We start from the raw sequence: 22,611 nt of genomic DNA on the forward strand, positions 1-22,611 counted from the left end.
CATTGAAAATAACCTTATATAATATGTATCAATGGTAGGCCACATTTTTTTGCCTTTTATTTACGTTTGTTACTTTCAGTAGGTATACTAGGTAAGTGTAAAAGAACATTTGTTACATTATACAGTAAATAGCTTTTTCCTGAACCTTCGGCTCTAAGCTTCATTAAAATGACACCCACATGTATATGATGTTATTTTATTTTCAGTATAAGTATATACTGACAATAGTGGTACATAACATAACCACTCAGACTGACTGATATTATGAAAACAGTATATAGTGTATTGCTACATCACAGATTTTTGTTAACCTTTCCTTCGTGTACCTTTTTCTTATCCAAAGTAGCGGGAACGCCGCTATATTTCATAGCAAGTAGTGAAACCAGTAACGCCACTAGTTTTTCGAGTTAGTAACGGGAATGGGAGCACCGCTACTTTTTATTAGTAGCGTTCCTAGCATTGATACTAAAACTACTACGTCGAACACTACTACAACTTCCACTGCTACAACTACCACTACTACAACTACTACTGTTACTGCCACAACTGCTACACATACTACCACTACTACTAAAACTACTATACCACTACAAATACTACTACTACCACAAAAAAAACTAAAAAAAATATTGTGAACCAAGTACTTATTCACGTACTGTCCATAATTGAAAATACCACAATGACATTTTTTTTTTCCCCTGTGATTTGTACTTTTTCATCATAAGTAATATGTATACACACAAAAACTTTCAATAAAAAATAAGGCATTGACTTCATCATAAAGCAAACTTTCTGCTTCCATTATTCACATAAATATACTGTACACGGAGCAGTTAAATTTTTTTTTCTAAATACACAAAAACCAACATATCGGTATGTACTAAACTAACACCAACTTATGCATACTACCCAACCTTCTACCACTTGGTCTTTGAGTGAAAGTCAAAGGAACAGGTAGAGCACAATGTCACCTCACATTCTGCACACCATCACCTCGTCATATGGCATTGCTGTGGTCAGCTCGATTAATTTACACCAACATAGCAATGCCGGAAGGCTTTTTTGCTTGCAGGTGTTATAGCCAGTGCTTCCATGTAATGCCTAGTGAGGTAGTCCCTGCACTTCAGCCGGGCAGGCAGTTGCTGTACATTGTGCCTCCGTTTCACAGCAGGAATTCCTTGACCACATCTCTTAAGGAGGCCGTTATTTACGTCCTTCTCAAACTGTCTGAGGGATGTGCTGGTCTGTGTAAGATCCTTGTACAGAATGAAGGCATTCAGTACACAGATGTCAAGTACATGTAAGCATCGCCTGAGACAGTCGATGGTGCTGATCTGCATATCAGATTTATTGACGAGTCACTTGTTGATGTTACAGTCGATAACAGCATCAGGGTTGAAGACTGGCTGCCTCATTCTTTTATTGACATTGCCTATGTCTACCAACTTACCTTCATGGACCATGGAGAGGACATTTACCTTTCTCTTATGCCAGACAACTGCAAGGAGTTTACCTGATTTCAAGGTACTGCACTCCCCCTTCATGGTGTCCTTGGGAAAGGATGGCAATATTTCCTCTTTGCACAGACAGTGCCACATGATCCAATTTTGTGTTATTGCAGGTACTTTGCGAGACTTGGCTCCGTGTAGTAATTATCATTGAACAGGATGTTGTTGCCACATGATCTTCAAGACCGAGCCAGAGAAGCCATGGGAGTTCTCTTTCGATAACTCTGCATCACTTGCTGTAGACACAGAGAAATCTATCACGAAGCCAGGTTTGCAATCACACAAAAAAACTTTAATTCCAAAACAATGTTTCTTTGATGGAATGTACTGTATGGTAGCAAGACGTTCCCTGAACAGCACAAGCAACTCGTCGATAACAACCTTCTGGAATGGCCTAAAATAAGATTTAAATTTCTCCTTCATCATTTACAGAATCGAACTAATTTTCCATAGCCTATTGTTCAGATGTGAACCCATATTGGTGAAGAAATGCAGGGACCTGAGGATGTCAAGGTACCTGTCCCATGGCATATACTTACTAAACATTGGTGTTGCAGCAATGTCATCCACTTGCCAAAAATCATAAATAGTATGTTTTTTTTTTTTAAGTGAGGCATTAACATGGTCAATGCTAGCCAAACATACATCTCGCTAACATTCGTCATGATCTGTTCTTTCATCTTTGCACTCTCTTATGTGCGAGGTTTCGTCCCAATTGCAGCAGTATTCCCTGAATGCATTTATATCCTTGACAATGAATTCCATCACTGTTGTTGTAAAAAAAGCTTTGAAAAAATCAACAGGGGTGGATGATGCATTGCATGGATTTCTGGCTGCCCACCTGCATTTGTCATCAAACACAGGTACATTGGGCTGAAACCCCGTCCCCTCCTCCCAGGCAAATGTTTCTAACATACCCACCCTTTATCCCTGCCTTGCCTTCCATGCACATGGCCTGCCCCGTGCCCTGGTCCGTCCCCTTGCATGGTGCCATGGTGGCAAGTCCGCCGAATACTCACTAGAGAATCACGTGATGGTGGTGGTGATGGTGGTAATACTGGTGATGGTGATCGTGGTTGTAATGGTGATGTGATAATGCTGGTGACAGTGATGATGGTGTTGATGGTGATAGTGAAATTCAGTGATGGGCATGTGCCTGCCGGCCATTAAATGATCATTGCTGTGCACCTGCACCTGCACTTGCATTCCCCGATGCACTTATCTGTGGTGATGAAGCAGGGTCATGTTACAAGGCAGATGGCAAGCAGGCCGGCATGGCAAGGCACATAGTGAGGCAGGCCAGCGTTGTGAGGCATGTTGTGAGACAGGCCAGCATGGTGGGGCACGTGGTAAGGCAGGCCGGTGAGGAAAGGCATTTGCTGAGGCAGGCTGGCATGGCAAGGCACATAGTAAAGCAGGCTGGCATGGCGAGGCATGTGGTGAGGCAGGTAAAGATGTAGAACAAGTGAGAGAGGTTAGTGTTTTGGTAGGTTGTGTAGAAATTTCCACGGTAGGCCTGGAGTCTCAAGCTGGTGAGAGGCTCACCCTCCAGCTTTTCCTCTTCCAGCCACCCTCCACCTCCATTTCTTCACTCCCTATGTTTTCTTCCATCTTCATTGTGCAAATATCCCCCTCTGCAGGATCATCAATATCATCCGACCCTTTTCCACCATCATAAAGGGCTGATGATCGCACAGAGGGAAAAGACTGACGCACAGTGGAAAGCTAACAGTCACCTTCGTTATCTGACGTGTACTTTTCCACACTCAGCATGGCGAGGTCACTTTCATCAAAGGAAGAGTCTCTTTCCCCACTTACAATTGGCAATAATGGCAGGTCCAATTCTCTCCCTATCGCACTCTCACTAAAGCCTTTCCTTTTCAGGCCTGTAGACTTCACTGGTGTTGAAGTCGGCAGCTGTGGGTGTTCAGCCAAGGGTCCGCACACAGTGAAAAATTTTTGTGTAGGTCTATCCATGACGGAGGTATGCAGGCAACTGGAGCATGACTGGGATGCAAGCCAGAGGGAGCTGTGTGTGGTGGAAATAACCAGCTGAGTATTCAAACAAATTAATAGATCATGTATACCTGTCACCTAGACTGCCCCGGGACAACATGTATACATGACACCCAGATGTAATGGGTTAAAGGAAATAAAGAATGAACTAGACAGCTTTCAGAGGGTGCATACCTCCACCAGCGCCACAGAAGGATGCAGATCTGGATCCGGATCTGCCACAAAGATACAATCAATTCTTCCTTGGTCCATGGCTCACCCTTCCACAAAAATTTCATTGAAATTCATTGATAATATTTGGAGTTATCATGTGGACAAACAATCAAACAGAGGTGAATACATAACCTTCTCCAGCTTCACTGGTGGACGTAAATATCAAAGCTTTCATGTGAACTTTTTAAACTTATCACTACAAAGCAGTAAGGTGCCGCACAAATCGGAGTTTGCAAACATAACCCCAGTATTCAAAAAGGGCAAGAAAGCACAACCAGAAAATTACCACCCAATTAGTTTAACATCAGTGGTTTGCAAATTGCTTGAAACTATTACCAGAGACAGTTTAATGAAACACCTAGAAACATATAATCCTATAAAAGATTTGCAAAATTGTTTTTGGAATAATTACTTCTGCAGCACAGATCTGTTGAATTTTTTCAATGATAAAATGACCTGTACAACGCCACTATATGTGTTGACATTGTCTCTCTTCGTTTTCAAAAGCTTTTGGCAAATTTCCACAGAAAAGATTCCTTCAGAAGCTAAAGCTGCATGGTTTCAATGGCACTGTGCTAGGGTGGATCAAAGATTGGCTCACAAGACGAAACCAAAGAGTTGTAATAAATGGAAAATAATCAGACTCGATTAACGTTGCAAGTGGAGTGCCACAGTGTTCAGTGTTAGGCCTTATTCTTTTTGTATTATACATAAATGTTATTGATGAAGGATTATTATGTAAGATTTCTAAGTTTGCTAAAGATACTAACAGCGCATACAGCATTGCAGAGACTGGATTTTCAAAGAGATCTTGATCAACTGTTTAACTGCAACCAAACATGGCAAATGAATTTCAGTACTAATTAATGTAAAGTGCTAAAAATTGACGGAGAAAATATAAGGGCCAGCTATAAGATGAATAATGTCAAATTTGATAGGGTAAGCACATGAAAATGGCTTAACCGCTAAGGGTTCACAGTTCCTCCACCCTGTCCATCCCCCAGAACGCAATTAGGGGTCGATTTTTCGGCTTTCACGAAGCTAAATTTTATACTCTGTTATTTTAAGAGACTGAATTTTACACACCAGAAAATGAATATTTTATTTCCATATGTCAAATACTAACCACACAGTGACGCATCCACACTGAAAATAGTTAGTGCTCGCATATGGGAGAAAATGGAGAACAACAGGAGAAATTTTCCCAAAACGGAATTTTCACAAACATTTCACAGAAAACATTCAATGCAGTATGATGTAAATTCATAAAACACATTTATTTGGTAGAAGGAATGTGCATAAGAAATGAATAAATAAAAGTGAAGAAAATAAACAAAAATGGAAAATCAATCTGCATCAAGAAAATATAAATATATATAGCATCTTATAAGCAAAAACAAATATAAGTGAATACAAATAACAAAATGAAGTGTGTGTGTGTGTGTGTGTGTGTGTGTGTGTGTGTGTGTGTGTGTGTGAGAGAGAGAGAGAGAAAAAAAAAAATCTAAAGAAGCAATAAATAAACTGAATAATTCCCTCGCCTTGTCTTGCCCTCATGCCGCAATAATTTTCACAAAGACTAATTTTAGTCTTTGACATTTGCAGAGCTTGATTTTACACACCAGAAAATGTTGATTTCATTCTCGTGTCAAATACTTACCACACAACTGCTTGCATATGGGAAACAATGGAGAATATCCAGACGAATTTACAAAAAACATAATTTTCACAAACATCTTACAGCAGGTATTGAATGCAATATGATAAACGGATAAAACACATTTATGTGGTAAAAGGAATGCACAAATAAATAAATAAATAAAAGTAATGAGAGAGAGAGAGAGAGAGAGAGAGAGAGAGAGAGAGAGAGAGAGAGAGAGAGAGCATACAGGAATGGCACTAATGGCATCCCTTCGAAGGGCGAGATAAGGCATAACATCAGTCCCTCTTCTCTCTCTTCTCCATTCCCTCCCTCCTCTCTCAGAGAGAGAGAGAGAGAGAGAGAGAGGACAGGGATGGGTTGGGCAGCTTACATGACAGAAGGAACCATGATAAGGGCATAAAACATATTTATTTGGTAGAAGGATTGCACATAAGAAAAACTAAATAAATACATGTGGAGAGAGAGAAAGAATAAGGAGAGGATGATTAGGGCAGGTGACACAAGGAACGAGATGCAGTGGGGTATTGAGAGGTGGAGGAGAAGGGGTGGGGGAGGTCACTCTGTGGGGGGTAGTGGCTGAGCCAGAGTTGCCAAACGGGACTTTATACTCGATTTTATGCTCCATACGTCCCATCCCGAGCATCCCTGTGGCGGGGAGTTTGACCGCCGCTTTTTTTTTTTTTTTTTACAGAGCTTCCACTATCGACGTTCATTGCACTTCTCACACCAAACAGCGCCAACATCTATCATTGTGCATAGCACCTTAAGGGTTAAGAGTTGTAATAACAAATAATTTGCAACCAAGGAAACCATGTACTGTACAGAAGCTGTTAAAAAAAATAAATAAATAAATAAATTTATTGGATTCATAGGTAAAGAATTCGAATATAAATCAGAAAGTAGGACAGAGCTGTGATGGTTCGGACGGTGGGATGATATGGACAGGACATTCCCTGAGAAACGTATGGGACCTAGGACCGTGTGATCTTGCGTGAAAGTGGGAGAGTTTGCTTCAACCACATGGAAGCTCCAAGCCAGAGACACCTCACTTTTTCATGCAGGTCAGATTTTGTGCTTTTTTTTGCATCTCCTGTGTTATAATTTGAGTGTATATCATAAGCTCTACCTTTATGAATATGCCAAGCATCGAACTGTGTATTATCAGGGTGAATCTGTGTTGCATGTTGAACATATTGCTATGAAAAACGAATGCTAAACTCTCTGGGATGAAACTTGAGGGTACCCATCAATTAATTACATAGATTCGGGATGATTCAGACAGTGGGGGAGGGGGATGGTTCGGTCAGTTCGAAATATCCCTCCACTGTTACCATGTCATCACCTTATCAAATGGTAACACTACTTTTGATATTTTATATTTGAACACATAGTGAAACATCATTGTTAATAGTTATCAGGGAATATATAATTATAATTTTGCATATTTAACCTATTCCTCAAAGTGTAAAAAGAAGAAAGGGGGTATTACAACTTCTATTTATATTTTGCAGGCTACAATATGCGTTAAAAGTCTTAAGTTTGTCAGTCTGAAATAAGACCTCGAAAGTGAAAATGAAGTCAGCATTCCAGAGAGAGAGAGAAGAGAGAGAATTATACATATTTTTGAAGCAGAAAGTGAGAGGTTAAGTTAGTTATTAATAAATCTGGTGAAGGTTAGTTCAGATAAAAAATGTTATTTTTTTTTTTAACAAATAACAAGTGGTTCACTTGGATTCTGAAGTTTAATATTGCAGCTACTTTGGGAAAATGAAATGTCTTTGAATTAATAAATGTTTGATTTGAGGCCCTTATTAACATAGTTGGTGAAGCGCCGAAAAAAAAAAAAAAAAATGCATAATAATGCAATCAAAGTTTTGCAACTTTCAAAATGCTATGTCTTGGTAACCAGCAAAGATATCTATGTGATTTTTTTTGTTTTGTAGCTTTATGTATGTACTGTAATGTCATTATAATCATACAATGGCATATTGAAAGCTGAAACAGTGATTGCGTTTTTTGTCGACCCCTATCTCAAACAACAACACCATACAGTACTAAAATGGTTAATAACACTTACAGTGTTAGTGATATCGCTATTATTTTCATGTATGTTTAAGTTAAAGACATATACATAAGTGCCAGTACATCATAACTTTGTAAAGAAAACCATATTTCACTGTGGGCAAGGTAAAACCATAGCCATGATACCAGTACTTGTGTACTGCAGGCTGCAATTCCTCCTCATCTTGGCAACATTCTGCTTCCACTTCTCAGAATAGTGGCCTCTCTTCCTCCCTCTGGATGGTCCTGCATCATCACTGGCACTACTGGTATCCGCCATAATAATGGGGAATGCCGATTTCCCACGAAAATATCACTAAAAATCAGAGAACCGAAGCTGTGAGTACATCCAGGGCCGGGTGTAAACACGGAACTGAAGAGCACGCCGTCTCACGCATAGTGTGATTGCCCGAGGGCAGTCTACACGGTACACAACATCGAGGCGCTTAGCCAAATCTGTGGCCAACAATCGGAACGCTGGGGAGTGGCAAGGCAGTAATGACACTAGAAAATGTGCCTGTATTAGATTTTCGACCTAATGACCGTAGGCATAGTTAGTACAGCCTTCTGTCTCGATGATGGAGACTGCCTGCTGAATCATGTCCCACTAGCTTAGCAACCATGCCATTCACTGGGCGACGGTAGCCAAGTGTGTACAAAAAAAAAAAAGGAGGTGAGGTTGTGATACGGACCACCACTACCTTTACAGAAGAGCTATTTTCGACCTTCTGCTGGCTGCATAACCAAACTATGTTCCACAGGATACTAGAATGGTGTCGCTTGGTCATGATGTGTTTAACTCAATTTTGAGAAAGTGGCGCTTGACCAACTCTGTGAATAGGGACCTCATTATATCCAGTCCAACTCACATGATTTTTAAGAATATGCCGAGTAATACATATGGCCAAACCATCCCACCCTTCTGTCCGAACCATCACCACTGGTAGGGATGGTTCGGACTATTTAGTCACTTGTGTTTCGTTCACTATAGCTTAAAGCTGAAAAGAGCTAAGAACTTGATATTAACAGCCTAAAGAGCAAAATTATGTGGCAACATTGTAACATAAACAAGATTACACTCCTACATAAACCTGAATTTTTATAAAAAAAAATTTAAGTGTTAGAACCATCACTGCCCTCCACTATCCTCCTCAATTTTTATAGTTCATTAGGAAACCTGCATAGTTATGGTCACCATATTATAAAAAATGATATGGAGAAACTTGAAAGAGTACAAAGAAGGGTAACAATGATGATACATAGACTGAGAAATAAACCATACAAGGAGCATTTAGAAGCCCTGAATCTCTTTACCCTAATTAAACGCAGGTTACGAGGAGATTAAATACAAGTATTCAAAATATTGAAAGGGCACGAGAATATGGCTATCAATAAATAGTTTACAGTAGATTGCTCAAACTATACTTGGGATAATGAACATAAAATTATCAGCAAATGATTTCGGGCATATGAAGCTAGGAATTCTTCATTAATGAATTGTAAATATAAAGAAAAGCTAACTTCTACTAATATGTGAAAGAGTACAAACCTTTAAAAATCACTTGGACAAGTAGCTGTCATCTAACCCCCAAGCTATGTATACATGTTCACTCCTGAATAACAAATTTATGATATGCTTTTTTTACATTTCTTTTTTACAGCCTGGAAGATACAACCACAGAACAATGTTGATAAGTATTGCTGGCTTAATGATACTCCCCCTTTCAGTCAGATGGTGTAGAACAAAACTTCATTTCCCTCTTTCCTATGAAATTTCCATGGCAGTTTTTCTATGCTGCATGGTGGTCTTTCTCACTACTTCCTGCCGGCTTCAGCAGGGTTCAGTGGGTCGGGGGAGCCTTCCTGCTTTTTTATCCTTGTCTTTAGCTGATAGAATTGTTTTGTTAGTTATAACCGTCCCTATAACAAACAGTCACAAAAGGACTAACAGTTGTGTAGCTGTTTGCTTCCATTTGTACTCATTTGTACTCCTTTGTGTGCGCAAATGTGGGATCTGCTGTAGGTTCGCAAGGGTATAGGCAGTAGGAGTAGTGTGTGAAGATTGAGAAAACAGATGTGAGATAATGTTATTGGCCCTTCAGTTAAGACATTCCACCAATGCACCAGCATTAGGTAACAAGTAAAGATAAATAGACTAACCTTGGTAAGTGTGAGGGTAGAGGTAGGGTCCAGGTTGATGGCGGTAGAATGTGGTCTGCTGCAGTGCGAGGTATATGGCGTGGATGGTGTTGCGGAGGCTGAGGTGGAGCAAGACAGCATCCACTCCTGCCCTTCCACCAACAGCCACCACCCGCGCCTCAGGCAACGTCCACAACCCAGCATGCTCCACTAGCCTGAAAATATTATCGTCTTCATTAGAAGAATGTCTGCTTCTGCCCATTCTCCAACTTAATCTTAGGGAAAAAAGGTCTTGCTAGCCCAGCTGAAAATTGAAATTTGGTAACTGTTTCAGGCAGAAAGGAGCAAGCAGCCTCTCCCACTGTGAGAGCATTTTTTGCCCAAGTTGAGTAAAGTTCTTAACAGCAGAAAGACGAAATACAAATAACACTTCCGGAATAATGTGTTAACCCCCTTTCTTCAAAAACAGTCATCAAACAATACTGATAGATTCGGTTTAACGCTTTAACTTAATTGTGCCCTGTGTCCTCAATATAGGACGTAAGGCATGTTAAAAATTTAATGAAGATGGGAACCCCGAGGTAGTGACCCATGAGCTTCACGACTATGAATCGACAGGGCAGAGGGCAGTACGCCTAGCACTCTTCCAGCAAAATCCCTTGCACAGGAACTCTGGGTGCTAATGGGTTAAAATTTATCTATCTATTCCCAGACGCCTCAATCCCGTTTGGGGTGGCCACAAACAAATCGCCTGCACATCGCCCTGACCCCCGCCATTTCATTGCCCTGCTCCCAACTCACACCCCTCTCTCTCATATACCTCTCCACCCCATCCCTCCATCTCATCCTCGGCCTCCTCCTCCCTCTTTCCCCCTCCACCTCACTCACATACACTCTCTTCATCAGTCTTTCACCCTCCATCCTCTCCACATAACCACACCACCTCAGTGTGTTCCTCATGACGCTTCCTATCACATCCACATCCACACCACAACGCTTCTTTATATCCTCATTCGTCAGCCTGTCTCTCCATGTGACTCCACAGGCTCCTTTTAAATAACTCATTTCCACTGCTCTCAATCTTGACTTGTGTCCTTCCAACAATGTCCAAGCTTCTCTTCCGTATGTTAGACTTGGTATCACAATACTGTCATGTAGTAACTTTTTCACTTCCATGCTCACTTCCCTGTTTCTTATCACTGCTTTCAAAGAACCAGCAACCTTTCTTCCCTGCTGTACCCTTTCAAGCACTTCACACTCCAAACCTCCATCCTTACTCATCACACTACCCAAGTACTTAAACGTACTCACATTTTCCAATTCTTCACCATCCAACCACGCTGTACATTCACTGACTTCACATCTCTCAAAGACCATCACTTTACTCTTCTCTACATTCACCTTTAGATTCCGTTTCTTATACACTCTCCCAAACTCATCCACCAAGCCTTGCAGCTCCCCTTCGTCTTCATTCAACAACACAGTATCATCTGCAAACAACAGTACAGGGAGTTTCCAAACACTATCCTCTCTCATCAGGGCCACTCCAACATCCACTGTCCTACCTTGTACCTCTTTTATTACCCCATCCATATACAGATTGAACAACCATGGAGACATGACACATCCTTGTTTCAACCCAACCTTCAAAGAGAAAAATTCACATAGTTCACCATCCACATGCACTGCAGCCTTAGCCCCATCGTACATACTCTTCACAGCATTCAACAACTTCCCATCTACTCCATATATTCTTAATACTTTCCACAATCCTTGTGGAAAGTTGAACTCATTTGTGCCCCATGTCCTCAGTATAGGACAGAACTGGGCACTTTCAAAATTTAATAAAGAAGGGAACCCCGGGGAGGAGACCTATGAGCTTCGCGACTACGAGTCAACAGGCAGAGGGAAGTACACTTAGCGCCATTCCAGCAAAATCACTCACACAGGAGCTCTGGGAGCTAATGGGTCAAAATTTAAACAGTAGCAAATCTATCAGTTTCTTTTACTCATTTACGCCCCGTGTCCTCAATATAGGATGGAACTGGGCATTAGAAAAATTTAATAAAAAAGGGAACCCCGGGGAGGAGACCTATGAGCTTCGTGACTGAGCCGAGAGCGAAGAGCAGCACACCTATCATCCTTCCAGCAAAATCCCTTGCACCTCAACTCTGGGAGCTAATGGGTTAGTGCCAAATGATCACCCTAGGTAACCAATTCCCTTTTGTTAATGGTTGGAGCTATAGTATGTGAAATATTTTACATTTTACATTTCTTATGTCTCTGCACTGTGCTCACCATAGAAAATGTCAAGACCAAGCATTCCAGGTCACTGTTTACATTGTAGAAATTGTCCAAAAGAAGGTAAGGAATGTTCATTTTCCCTCTCACTATTGTGTTTATTTGATATGTTCCTAGTTCCCCAGTTGGAAAAATGAAGTTAATTCCATGAGAAAACAATCATGGCAAGGTTTTAGATGCGACTGTTGCTAATAATATGTTTACTAGCATGTTACATTGAGAAAAAATATAGATGGGCAATGTAGTTAACCACTGGTAATTTACTCCACAGATACCGGTACTTTCAGGAGCAGGTAAGAGTATACTATTATCTATGGAAAGTGTTATAAAGAGTGATGGTATATTTAAGGTGACCAGAGTCCCGCTTTTAGGTGGGACAGTCCTGCTTTTTGGACGTCCGTCCCGCTTTTTTAATTGTGACTAGAATGTCCCACTTTTTGGGCAAATTATCTTAATTGTCCTGCTTTTAGAAAATTACAAAGTCAAATGGCCACCCCTTGCAGGATTGTTGCATCTGGTAATAGATAGATATATATATGGACTGTTCCATTAGATATAACATGACCTTCTTTTGTGAAATTAGGATGAATTAGAAAAATTATGCATAATCCTAACAAACTGAAATATCGAATTATTAATATAAAATCTGTAATACTCACTAGCTGGTAACTTTGGCCGACCCATTCACTGTACCGTAAGGGATGTTCAGAGTTCTTATGAGACATTAGTGTTTGATTAGCTGCCTCAGATTGAGGTGTAGCGCAGCAGCGATTTCAGTCACATTAGTCAATATACACACACACACACACACACACACACACACACACACACACACACACACACACACACACACACACACACACACACACACACATGCTCGCGCCAGTGTCCCACTTTCAGCTCCAATAAATCTGGTCACCTTAGGTATATTACATTTCACACTGGCAATTATGAGCAAATGATGTTATTTTTCTACTAATAATATTTACGATAGGAGGCCAGAACTAATTAAGATTGCATGAGTACATGATGTAGATGTCAGGTGGCCAGTGCTACTGACCACCAAAAATAAATAAAACTTCCATTATAAAAAGCAAGTGGGTTTTTGTATTACCTTACATGTGTTATTTACATTGAAAACCTAAGGTTATTAACCCCTTACCCGCGGGCTGTCACTACCGTGACGCTCGTTACATAAGTACTATACCGTGGGGCATCACTTCTGTGATCCAAGGATTTTTAAAAAATCACCCGGGCTTTCAAGGGCGGTCTTGTATCATTTATCAGTACTGCCAGCGTGTAGCTATAAGCAGCTCTGGTAATACCGCAATACTTGCGTGCAGTGTTACCAATAGCCATTTTTCTGTGTTTTCCTCGCCTCCCTTCCTTCCCTCCCTTACCCCCTCCCCCACCTAGCTACAGCCTGGCCACGCAATGCAACTCACGGCCGTTTTTTTCCATTCACTTTTCCACTGAAATGTGCCCTATGCCCTATTCTCATACTGAAAAATATACAAAAAAAGGGAAAAGGCTAACTGATACTGCCATTGCCCATGAAGTAGCTTATTTATCACCTGGCAACACCCTTCGTGCGCTTTGTCACTAGTTTTCCCTGTTCATTACCCATCGAAATGTCCCTTATGACCTATTCTCATACTAAAAAATATGTTAAAAAAAAGGGGGGGGGAAGGTTAAGTGATACTTCTGTTGACCTGGAATTAGCTAATTTATCGTGTATTGCCTAGATTTCCTGCTATCCCTGCAGGAGGGGCCCAGCGCAGTCCAGCCATCCCTGCAGGGTAAGGGGTTAAAGAAAACTTAAATAGAACCTTGTTATTTCCCAATGCTTCATTCAAAGGGTTAAGACAATTTTTTTTTTTTTTTTTGGGGGGACAGATCTCCACTGCACTTCATAATGGTATCCATATCTCTGGTACTGGTTCTTGATGTAGATGTTGATCAACCCCAGATACTCTCACTGAGCAATCTCATCAGTCACAAGCAAGCAAACGCCTCTGCAAGGCAATCCCTTGCAGTTAACAAGATGTTCCCTTGCAGTTAATATCAACATGCCAAGGGAAGAGTCTGGAGGCTTGGTTCCAGGGAAGATGCCGCATTTGCTTCTCCACTTACTGGAAAGGGGCACCATAACAGACTCCACAGCACCTCATGATCTGGTTTTATGGTGGCAGATCCAACAGCGTAAATGGTTTCCTGGGTTACAGGAGACATGTCGGTGTCAAGCCACCTAAAACGGAAAGCAGGGTAATGAAAATGACAGGAAGCAAAAGAAGTAGGAAGAAAGAAGATCTGACTCAGAAATAGAATGATACAGGCAATGAAGAAGTAACAAGAGAGGAGAGAAGACCAGAAAGAGAATTATAAAGGTGAAGGAAGAAGTAGGTGGTATTACATCAGGGGAGTGGGTGATAGTCACCACCACCTACCACTCCTGGATGCTGGTCTTCCTCCAAGTACTGGTCACGTTACCTGAGAACTCTATCAGTCTCGTTGTTGGTGGTGTGATCCAAGTAAATGAAGAGTGCCTGGCAGGTGGTCCTGGTGTCCCCCCACACCCCATGAGGGAGGCTCTGCTGGCCCATTGACCCTGCCACCAACACTACCACACGATCGCTCACTTGCCTGTAGTATAAAATACTGATGAGCCCCTTCCATTTCTAACCATGATTGCTAGCGTTGTTAATCCAATTCTGAACTGTTGTGAATCTAGGCAGTATTGAGTTAACATTTATAAATTTTCAGCAATAGCTGACATTAAATTGTGTGTGTGTGTATATATATATATATATATATATATATATATATATATATATATATATATATATACAGAGAGAGAGAGATATAGATAGATAGATAGATATACTATATATAGATAGATAGATATAAATATATATATATATATATATATATATATATATATATATATATATATATATATATATATATATATTTTGCTATGATGAGGTGGGACTGAATAAAACAGTTGTATTAACACAATGTTATGTTACAGCCACTCTTGCGTAACAGTTGCATTTACACAATGTAACTACAGTTGCATTAACAAGATGTATTTGCAATTATAATACAATATTTCTTCAGTTATGTTACTTTTACAGTATTATGTAATTCACTTAACCCGTAACCGCCAGGTGACGTGTATAGCCATCATGATTCAGGGCACAGAGCGCTACTGGCTGATGGTATAAACTGCACTCACCTTCCTGCCACCCTCTGAACTTTCGACCATTTTCTGTGGTACCCACCGAGTAGTTAGGACCCCCAGGTACCATATGGTTGTGTGGTTCAGTCTGTACATGGCTGTGGTAGTGCGAGGAGCCATGTCCTTTTCCTCGTCATTGTCCAATTCCTTTGCAGTGCGTGAAGGGCCAATTGCCTCTTCGACCTCAGCGGAAGTTCTGCCCTTAGTGCTGGGGAAAGGGCTAAGTGATAGTGCTGCTGGATGTGCCTTGGACGACACTGTGTCCTCACAGACACTTAGTGAGAGCACGTCCTCGGAAGAGAGGAAGAGCAACCATGTAGAGAGAAATCTCTCTTGCCCTCTGAGCCATACCCACTCTCTGATGCCAGAGAAGGCTCTGAAACTCCTTCAGGGAGAGGGAAGAACCTATGAAAGTGATGAATTCAGCGAGGAGGCAATAGATGACCCAGAACATCGGGAAGGTGACTGTGGAGCTAGCGGTCATCTGCAGAACAAGCACCAAAGTGCCATCTCTCTCACAGTCTCGCCACCTGCTCGCCGACGTCTCATCCTACAACATTCCCCAACACCCCAACCTACCACCTCAAGGGCTGATTCTCCACAACCGGATCCTTCGGGAGTGGTATTTCCCATGTGGGCCCCATGTGGAGATACGCAGCACTGAGTGTTTCACCAGGCAGGTTCCGCATCAGGTGAGTCAACAATTACTTACTCCCCCACTCCCACACCCCTCCCTCTCCTTCCCCTTCACCTGCTGCCCATGGGCATGCGCAAGTGATCAGAAAACGTCCTGGAACTGCCGGACGGCCGGCTCTACCACGTGGGGGTCGAGTCGTTACCTTTGTTGGGAGGATGATGCCGACTTTGAGCCATCTGTGCTGGTATTTGAGGAGGGGGCAGGTGTGCAGGAGGATGAGCTTCCCCCCAGGCCCTGAACTATTAGCAGTTTGGTTAAGGCCATTTTCACGACTGCTATCATGCAATACCTGGTGGAAGAGATCAGTTTCCACCAGGCCATGTGTGCGCGATGGCTGGATGTGGCTGCCAGCGACAGCACACACATGCATGACTGGATACTTGTGGAGGTGGGGGAGATGTTTGTGTGGGCCCTTACCGTGTTGATTGTTGATGGTGCACGTAAGAAAACATGTGCCCCATGACTATTGGTCGGTTGATGAACTCGTGGGCACACCTGTCTTCGGTAAGTATATGGCCCATGACAGGTACCTGGCCGTCCTAAAGTTCCTTCACTTCAACAGAAATTATGTACCTGCACTGGACGACAGGCTATGGAAAATCAGATCAATCCTTACAATGGTTAGGGAGTCACTTGCCAGGGTTTTTCGTCTGTTCCAGAAAATAGTTATTGACATGTTGGTGGTGTTATTCAGGGGCAGGCTGGCATTTATTCAGTATGTGCCATCAAAGCATCATTGATTTGTCCTTACATTCTCTGTGCTTTGTGACTGTAAAACTGGATACAGTATTTGCAAGATGTGATAGTTTATTCGGCCACAGATGTTGATATAACTAGTGATGATCCTCATGGGTTCTCTGCATCTGTCGTGAAAGTGCTCATGGAAAGGTATTTCAACAGGCACCACATTCTGTATATCGATAATTATTACACTGCCTTGCTATTGATCAAGTACACTATTTGGTTGACCATGGTACTGGATCCTGTGGAACTGTTGGGGCCAAAAGAAAGAACGTCCCTGTTTTTCCGGCATATATTGAGAAAGGAGCCCTTATGATGAAGAAAATATGTGGGAACATATTAGCCCTTCTCTGGCATGACAAGAGACAGGTTAACATGTCTACAGTACATAAGGGTGTGTTGGAGGAATCTGGAAAAACAGACTACAGGACCAGGGAACCCATGATAAAGCCAAATGCTGTCAATGATTATAGTATCAACTAGTGGCTGGTTGATAAATCAGACATGCAGTTAGGTGTGGTTGACTGCCTAGGTACGTCCTGCAGGTGGTACAAGAAGGCGTTTTTACACCTTCTTGATATCACCATTCTAACAATTACATACTGTTCAAGGAGCTCGTCAGGAAACCTCTCTCTACGAAAGTTTGAGAGGGAGCTGGCATGCAGACTCCTTGAGGCATGCAAACTCCTTGAGGAATATTCAACTGCTTAGGTGCCAGGTGTTAGGCAGGGGACAGTGGCTACAGCGGACGGGCTCAGCTGTGCTGAGTATTTCCGGTGGCACAAGCTGATGGAGATTGGCCATACCACAGCAGGTCGTCAGGCCTACAGGCGGTGCCATGTCTGTCACACGACCAAATCCCATCCCCCAGCACGAAAAGAGACCTTATACCAATGTGCAGAGTGCAAGGTCCCCCTATGCCCAAAATATTTTTCCGAGTATCACTCCGAACGTGAATACTGAGCAGGTATTTGGTACGGTAAAGTGTAAACAGTGTACAGGAATGCAGAAGTTTGTGTATTTTTATAAGTAAGTGAAATGTTGGATACTATAAGTGATTTATAATAAGTGCTATGATGTAAGTGTTTTAAAATACGTTCTACAAGTGCAGTGCAAAAAGTGTTAATGTTTATTGCATACTGGTAAAAAAATTATTGGAAATACTTTGAGTTAGCCTATCTGTTACCTAAAGGAAAATCACGTGTGAGCAGGCTAGAAGGAAAATTACCTGGTTGGTTGTAAGACAATTATTTAACTCGATACGCAGGAAAATTGTGCTGAATATGAGCATCAGTGTATCCTACCTGTTACCTGAAAGAAAACCACTTGTGAGTGGGCCAGAAAGAAAATTACCTGGTTGGCAATAACTAAATTATTTCACTTGATACTCAGGGAAATTGTGCTGAATATGAGCATCAGTGTATTTGTGATGTGAAGTACAAATAATGTAAGCTGTGTATAACATAAGAATTTCACGATACCCCTGATTAGTACAAATCACTCTGAATTATAGTACAAATAATTACCTCATACTCAAGGATAATGCATGAAACAGCCACAGCATTTACTTGTCAAAGTGAAATTACCCATATTGGTGATGTCAAGTGCAATTATAAGTGTCGTAGTAAAGGGAGATAATTATAATTGATGGAAGAAGTAAGTACAGAAAAAAGAAGAGATATTTCCTTTCCCACACACCTACGGGGCATAGTGGCACCAGGAAACGGGCGGAAAACCCTTTCGGGAACCACATGCACAGGGTGATGACTCTTCCTCACGACGGAGAATAAGAAGTCGAGAAACGAGTGGAATTTACTACATTCCATCCAAGGATGCATGGGCAGTGTTACAATCACCACTCCAGTCAGTGCTGCCAATGCTAGCCACCAAGGTCAAGACCACCACCAGTGGAGTGTGGTCGGATCCGCCTTGCCAAACATGAAAAGCTCCTTAAAAATTTTCAACACCAAGAAAACGATGGAAAAGAAACACTGAATACCAAAAAAACACCCTACCTTAATGCTACTATATGTACAGTACCCCTCCTTATAATGGTTGTGTTTTCAGGTCATTCTGACATATTTTGCCATCAAAACATACATAGGAATATCCTAAATAATTTTCGACACCAAGAAAACTATAAAAAAAAAATGAAAACTAAAAAACACCCTACCTAAACACTACTGTATGTAAAGTACCTCTCCTATTTTTGGCACTGTTTTCAGGTCATTCTGCCATATTATGACCTCAAAACACAGATAGGAATATCCTATATAAATTTTAGCACCAAGGAAACTATGAAAAAAACCTAAAGCAACCTACCAAAAGACATTCAGTTGGAGTACTTACAACCCAATGCACTGCCTCCAGGCTTCGTAACCCCCTACCTCCAGCAAGTTGTCCCGTGTGGTCTACTGGCAAACAGTAGTGCCTAACAGAGGTAAAAAAAAAACTCGTCCTTGTCATCCTTAATCTGCTGGAGCTGGGCGATGACTGGTGTTGTGTGATGTGGTGATGGTGGCCTACCCACTTAAGGAGACTCCAAAGACAGCCACAGACTTACATCTAATGGACACTCAATGGCTGTCAACATGCTCGGTTGTGGGTCCGAAGGTGAAGGCAGGAAATGAGCTGGTGGTGGTGGTGGTGGTGGTGGTGAGAATGGGCTGGCACTCATGGGGGTCACAGGCTTGAAGAATGAGTCGATCCTGGTCTGATGGTAGGACCGACGATTCTGCTGGAGGATAACAGCGTCCCTGGCTGCCCGCAGCTCCATTGTCAGGCTGAGCAGCACCAACTCCCTGTCACAGTGTGGGTGCTCAGCATACTCCAGCACCCCCTACAGGTAACCATGAAGGACACTGAGATGAGGGACAGAAGTTGCAGCGGGCTGCCAGTCAGGGTCCTCATCCTCATCCTCATCAGACCCGCATGCTCTTCCGTGCCCACAGAGGCAGAAGTGGCAGAGATGGTCTGGTAACCAGGATTGCCGCCGTCGTCATCCAACCAATCCTGCACATCATCAATGTCCACCTGCTCTCCTGCCTGTCTAAGGCAACTGTGGAAATAATTCATGTCAAACCCCTCGAAGTCATGCTCAGCTTCGATTCCCTGTAGGAGACGAGAGCATTGTCCAGGAGCAGGAGTGCCTTCAACTGGTCGCAAGTGATTCCAAGGACCTCTGTTTAATAATGCATAACCACCTTGACGAAATGTCTGTGGAACCAATCTCTGAAGATCTTAGCAGTAAACCAGGCCTTTACAGAATGGTACCACATAACAGGCAGGCTACCCATCAACCCACGGAGATAACGTGGTTGTTTTGCATGCCCAACAACAATGGGTTTGAAGCGGTGCGTCCCATTATCCCTGGCACAGCACAAAACAGAAACACGTTGTTTGGACAAATTCTGACCAAGCACAGACTTCTCCCTTTCCTCAGCCAGGGTGTGGGTGGGCAAAGAGTAGTAGAACAGACCAGTTTCGTCAGCGTTATAAACTTGACCAAGGACAATGCCCTCGTCCTTGATCAGGCTCTGCACTTCCTGGCTAAACGGGTCTGCTTCTTCTTCTCTGCGTCCAAGGCTTCACCGTGGACCTTTCATCCACTATGTCCATGGCATAGCTTGAACCAAAAGAGCCATCCCTCAGACGCCTTAAAGTCCTGCATGTTGTGCAGGTGTGCAAACTTCTCAGCAGCAGCCTTCACCTCGGTCCCATGCACTAGCACATCGGCACCACTTTGCTGACAAAACCACATCAAAGTCGACCGGTCAATAATGGCATACCAGGCGTGGGCCACTGCCTTGCTGTCGCTATGATGTGTGCTTTCACCAAAGTCCTGTCTGTACTGCATATGCTTGTTGCATGACTTCTTGATATTGAATGATGTTGAATGGGCTAGATCATATTCACAAAGAATGCGTCCTGTTCTCCAGCCCACGCCAAGCTTGCTGAATATCACATGCTTCATCTCCAGACTCAGAACCTTCCTCTTCCACTTCTCAGGTGGTGGTTGGGCCAACACCACACACACAAGAATACAGCAGGGCAGAGCCACAACCTGAAGAAGGTAGGCAATCATCACAAAAGCAACCACAGTCACAGCCATCGTTGCAAGCAGAACCACTCACGTGGGGCAGAAAGGCAGGAAATGAGCTGCGGGCTTCTTTTCGCCAGCAAGCAGTACAGTACAGCTCTGCCATATCGAACCGAACGGTTGCTTTCAAGCACAGAGGAAGCCACATGCAGCAAACTGACATTTGTCCATAAGGTTCACTTCCTTTTGCCCAGGCAAGGGTCAGTACGTGACGGCAACAGCAGATGACCAGTAGATCACTGCCTCAGGCAGTGTATGACTGACGCAGCATGCCAGGTGACTCTGACTATTTGGTAACGAAGTGAACAGGTTCGCGTGATGGGAGGTTCCCGCACTAATCCTGGAGGCCGGTGGACTCTCGCCATTTGGTGTAGGGCCAGATGGGCAACTTTACTATACATTTCTCCATGGGCTGTGGTCTTTGTTACATGCGTGGTGTCAGGGCACAAGGTATATTTACTCAAGATATTTTCTGCGAAATGTTATTATTTTGTTTGGGGTGTTACATTTGTATGGTACTGTATAGATTTTGGGTACATTTTTTTCTGTGAGATTGTGAGTGTCAGAAGTTCGAGACTATTTTGTTCACTTGTGAATCCTCAATGTCATCCTGTCCTCCGCCATTAGGCTTTCCTCCCTCAAACTTACACCACTTCCTTTCTGCATCATCCTTAGTTTCGCCCTTACCCTCTCGCCCTCCACATCACTCACATTCTCTTAGTAAATCCCTTAAATTTTCTTCTCTTCACGTGACTAAACCAACTATGTTGGTTGTAGGAACTGTCCTCCTGGACAAATCCGTTGTATTTAAATGACATTGTCAAATTCACTGCAATTGTTGATTAGAAGTAGAAGGTTATATCATATTAATTACGAAACAGGTCTACTTGTGTACATTCCCATTCACATCATTCAAACAACTAACGCAGGGAAAGTCAGGAGTAACTTCGCATTGTACACCAGCCCGTCATTATTGCTTAATAAGTCATTATGCGTAGCTTTCTATATACATGGCCACTCGTTACCTCTCTATTCCCCCCTCCACACCTTCAACCTCAAGCCTCTCTCCTTGCCACTGTTTCCTCCTGACCATTAATAAATGTTTCAAAGTATTCAATCCATAATGCCTGGATTCGGAATGGTCCGAGAATGGACTAGCAATGCTGACTATCGTACTTAGAAATGTATGAAGCTGTACCTCTATACCTGCGAAGCGATTAGTTAATAACATTATCCCACCTGCCTTAGAACTACCTGATCCCAACCAATCACGGGAATGTAGTGGTTATTGCTTTATGAAATATTATTATATCTGATTTTCCGTCACAGTCTATGACGGAAAGGTCCAGGTTTTGACTGTGTCACTGGAGGCACTAAATAGTTATGATCGCAAGCCACAGGTACTGTCCAGTGTCTCCCACTGCCGTATTGAATGAGGCATAAGTATGACTACAAATGCTGTGCAGTTTAGATATCAGATCCATACTTGCATGCAATTTATGATATACGGTTATCTGCTACCTATTGTAAACTTTTACCACCTCCAGTAAATCCACACGCAGTCACCAGGTCGACTTCAGAAACTCAGACTGAAATTTCACATATATCAATATTTATCTTCACATAATGCAGCACAATTATCTCTTTCCTCTCTTGCAGTTATCAACTATCAACTATACTGTTCCATCAGCATCCCATCGACAATGATACCTGAATCTGCTTATGCCACATGTTTACAGGCATCCATTTCACAACCTTTCATTCGTTTCACATGTATAATCTTTCCTTATATATATATATATATATATATATATATATATATATATATATATATATATATATATATATTTAGTGTGTCCGATTCTGGGCAAAGGCTTCAGGGCCTATCCCTAAGGCATATCCCCATGGCCCAGTAGTCCTCCAACATCTCCA

At 42.3% G+C, this 22,611-nt stretch overlaps 1 protein-coding gene across 1 annotated transcript in view; it reads right to left on the reverse strand.

The window, feature by feature from the left end:
• The window catches only part of LOC145397131 (putative glutamate receptor), a 97,486-nt gene extending 82,274 nt beyond the window's left edge, over window positions 1-15,212 (reverse strand). The window contains exons 1-3 of the mRNA XM_080270330.1: window positions 15,140-15,212; window positions 14,392-14,521; window positions 9,622-9,815 (exon numbers count right to left, since the gene is read on the reverse strand). Of these exons, the coding sequence (XP_080126456.1) occupies window positions 9,622-9,815; window positions 14,392-14,521; window positions 15,140-15,212 (397 nt within the window). The remainder of the gene's footprint in view (window positions 1-9,621; window positions 9,816-14,391; window positions 14,522-15,139) is intronic.
• Between the last annotated feature and the right edge of the window lie 7,399 nt (window positions 15,213-22,611).

This window comes from Coenobita brevimanus, chromosome 40, assembly GCF_032717465.1.
Source record: "Coenobita brevimanus isolate Jiangsu-jjx chromosome 40, ASM3271746v2, whole genome shotgun sequence".
Classification (NCBI taxonomy): domain Eukaryota; kingdom Metazoa; phylum Arthropoda; class Malacostraca; order Decapoda; family Coenobitidae; genus Coenobita; species Coenobita brevimanus.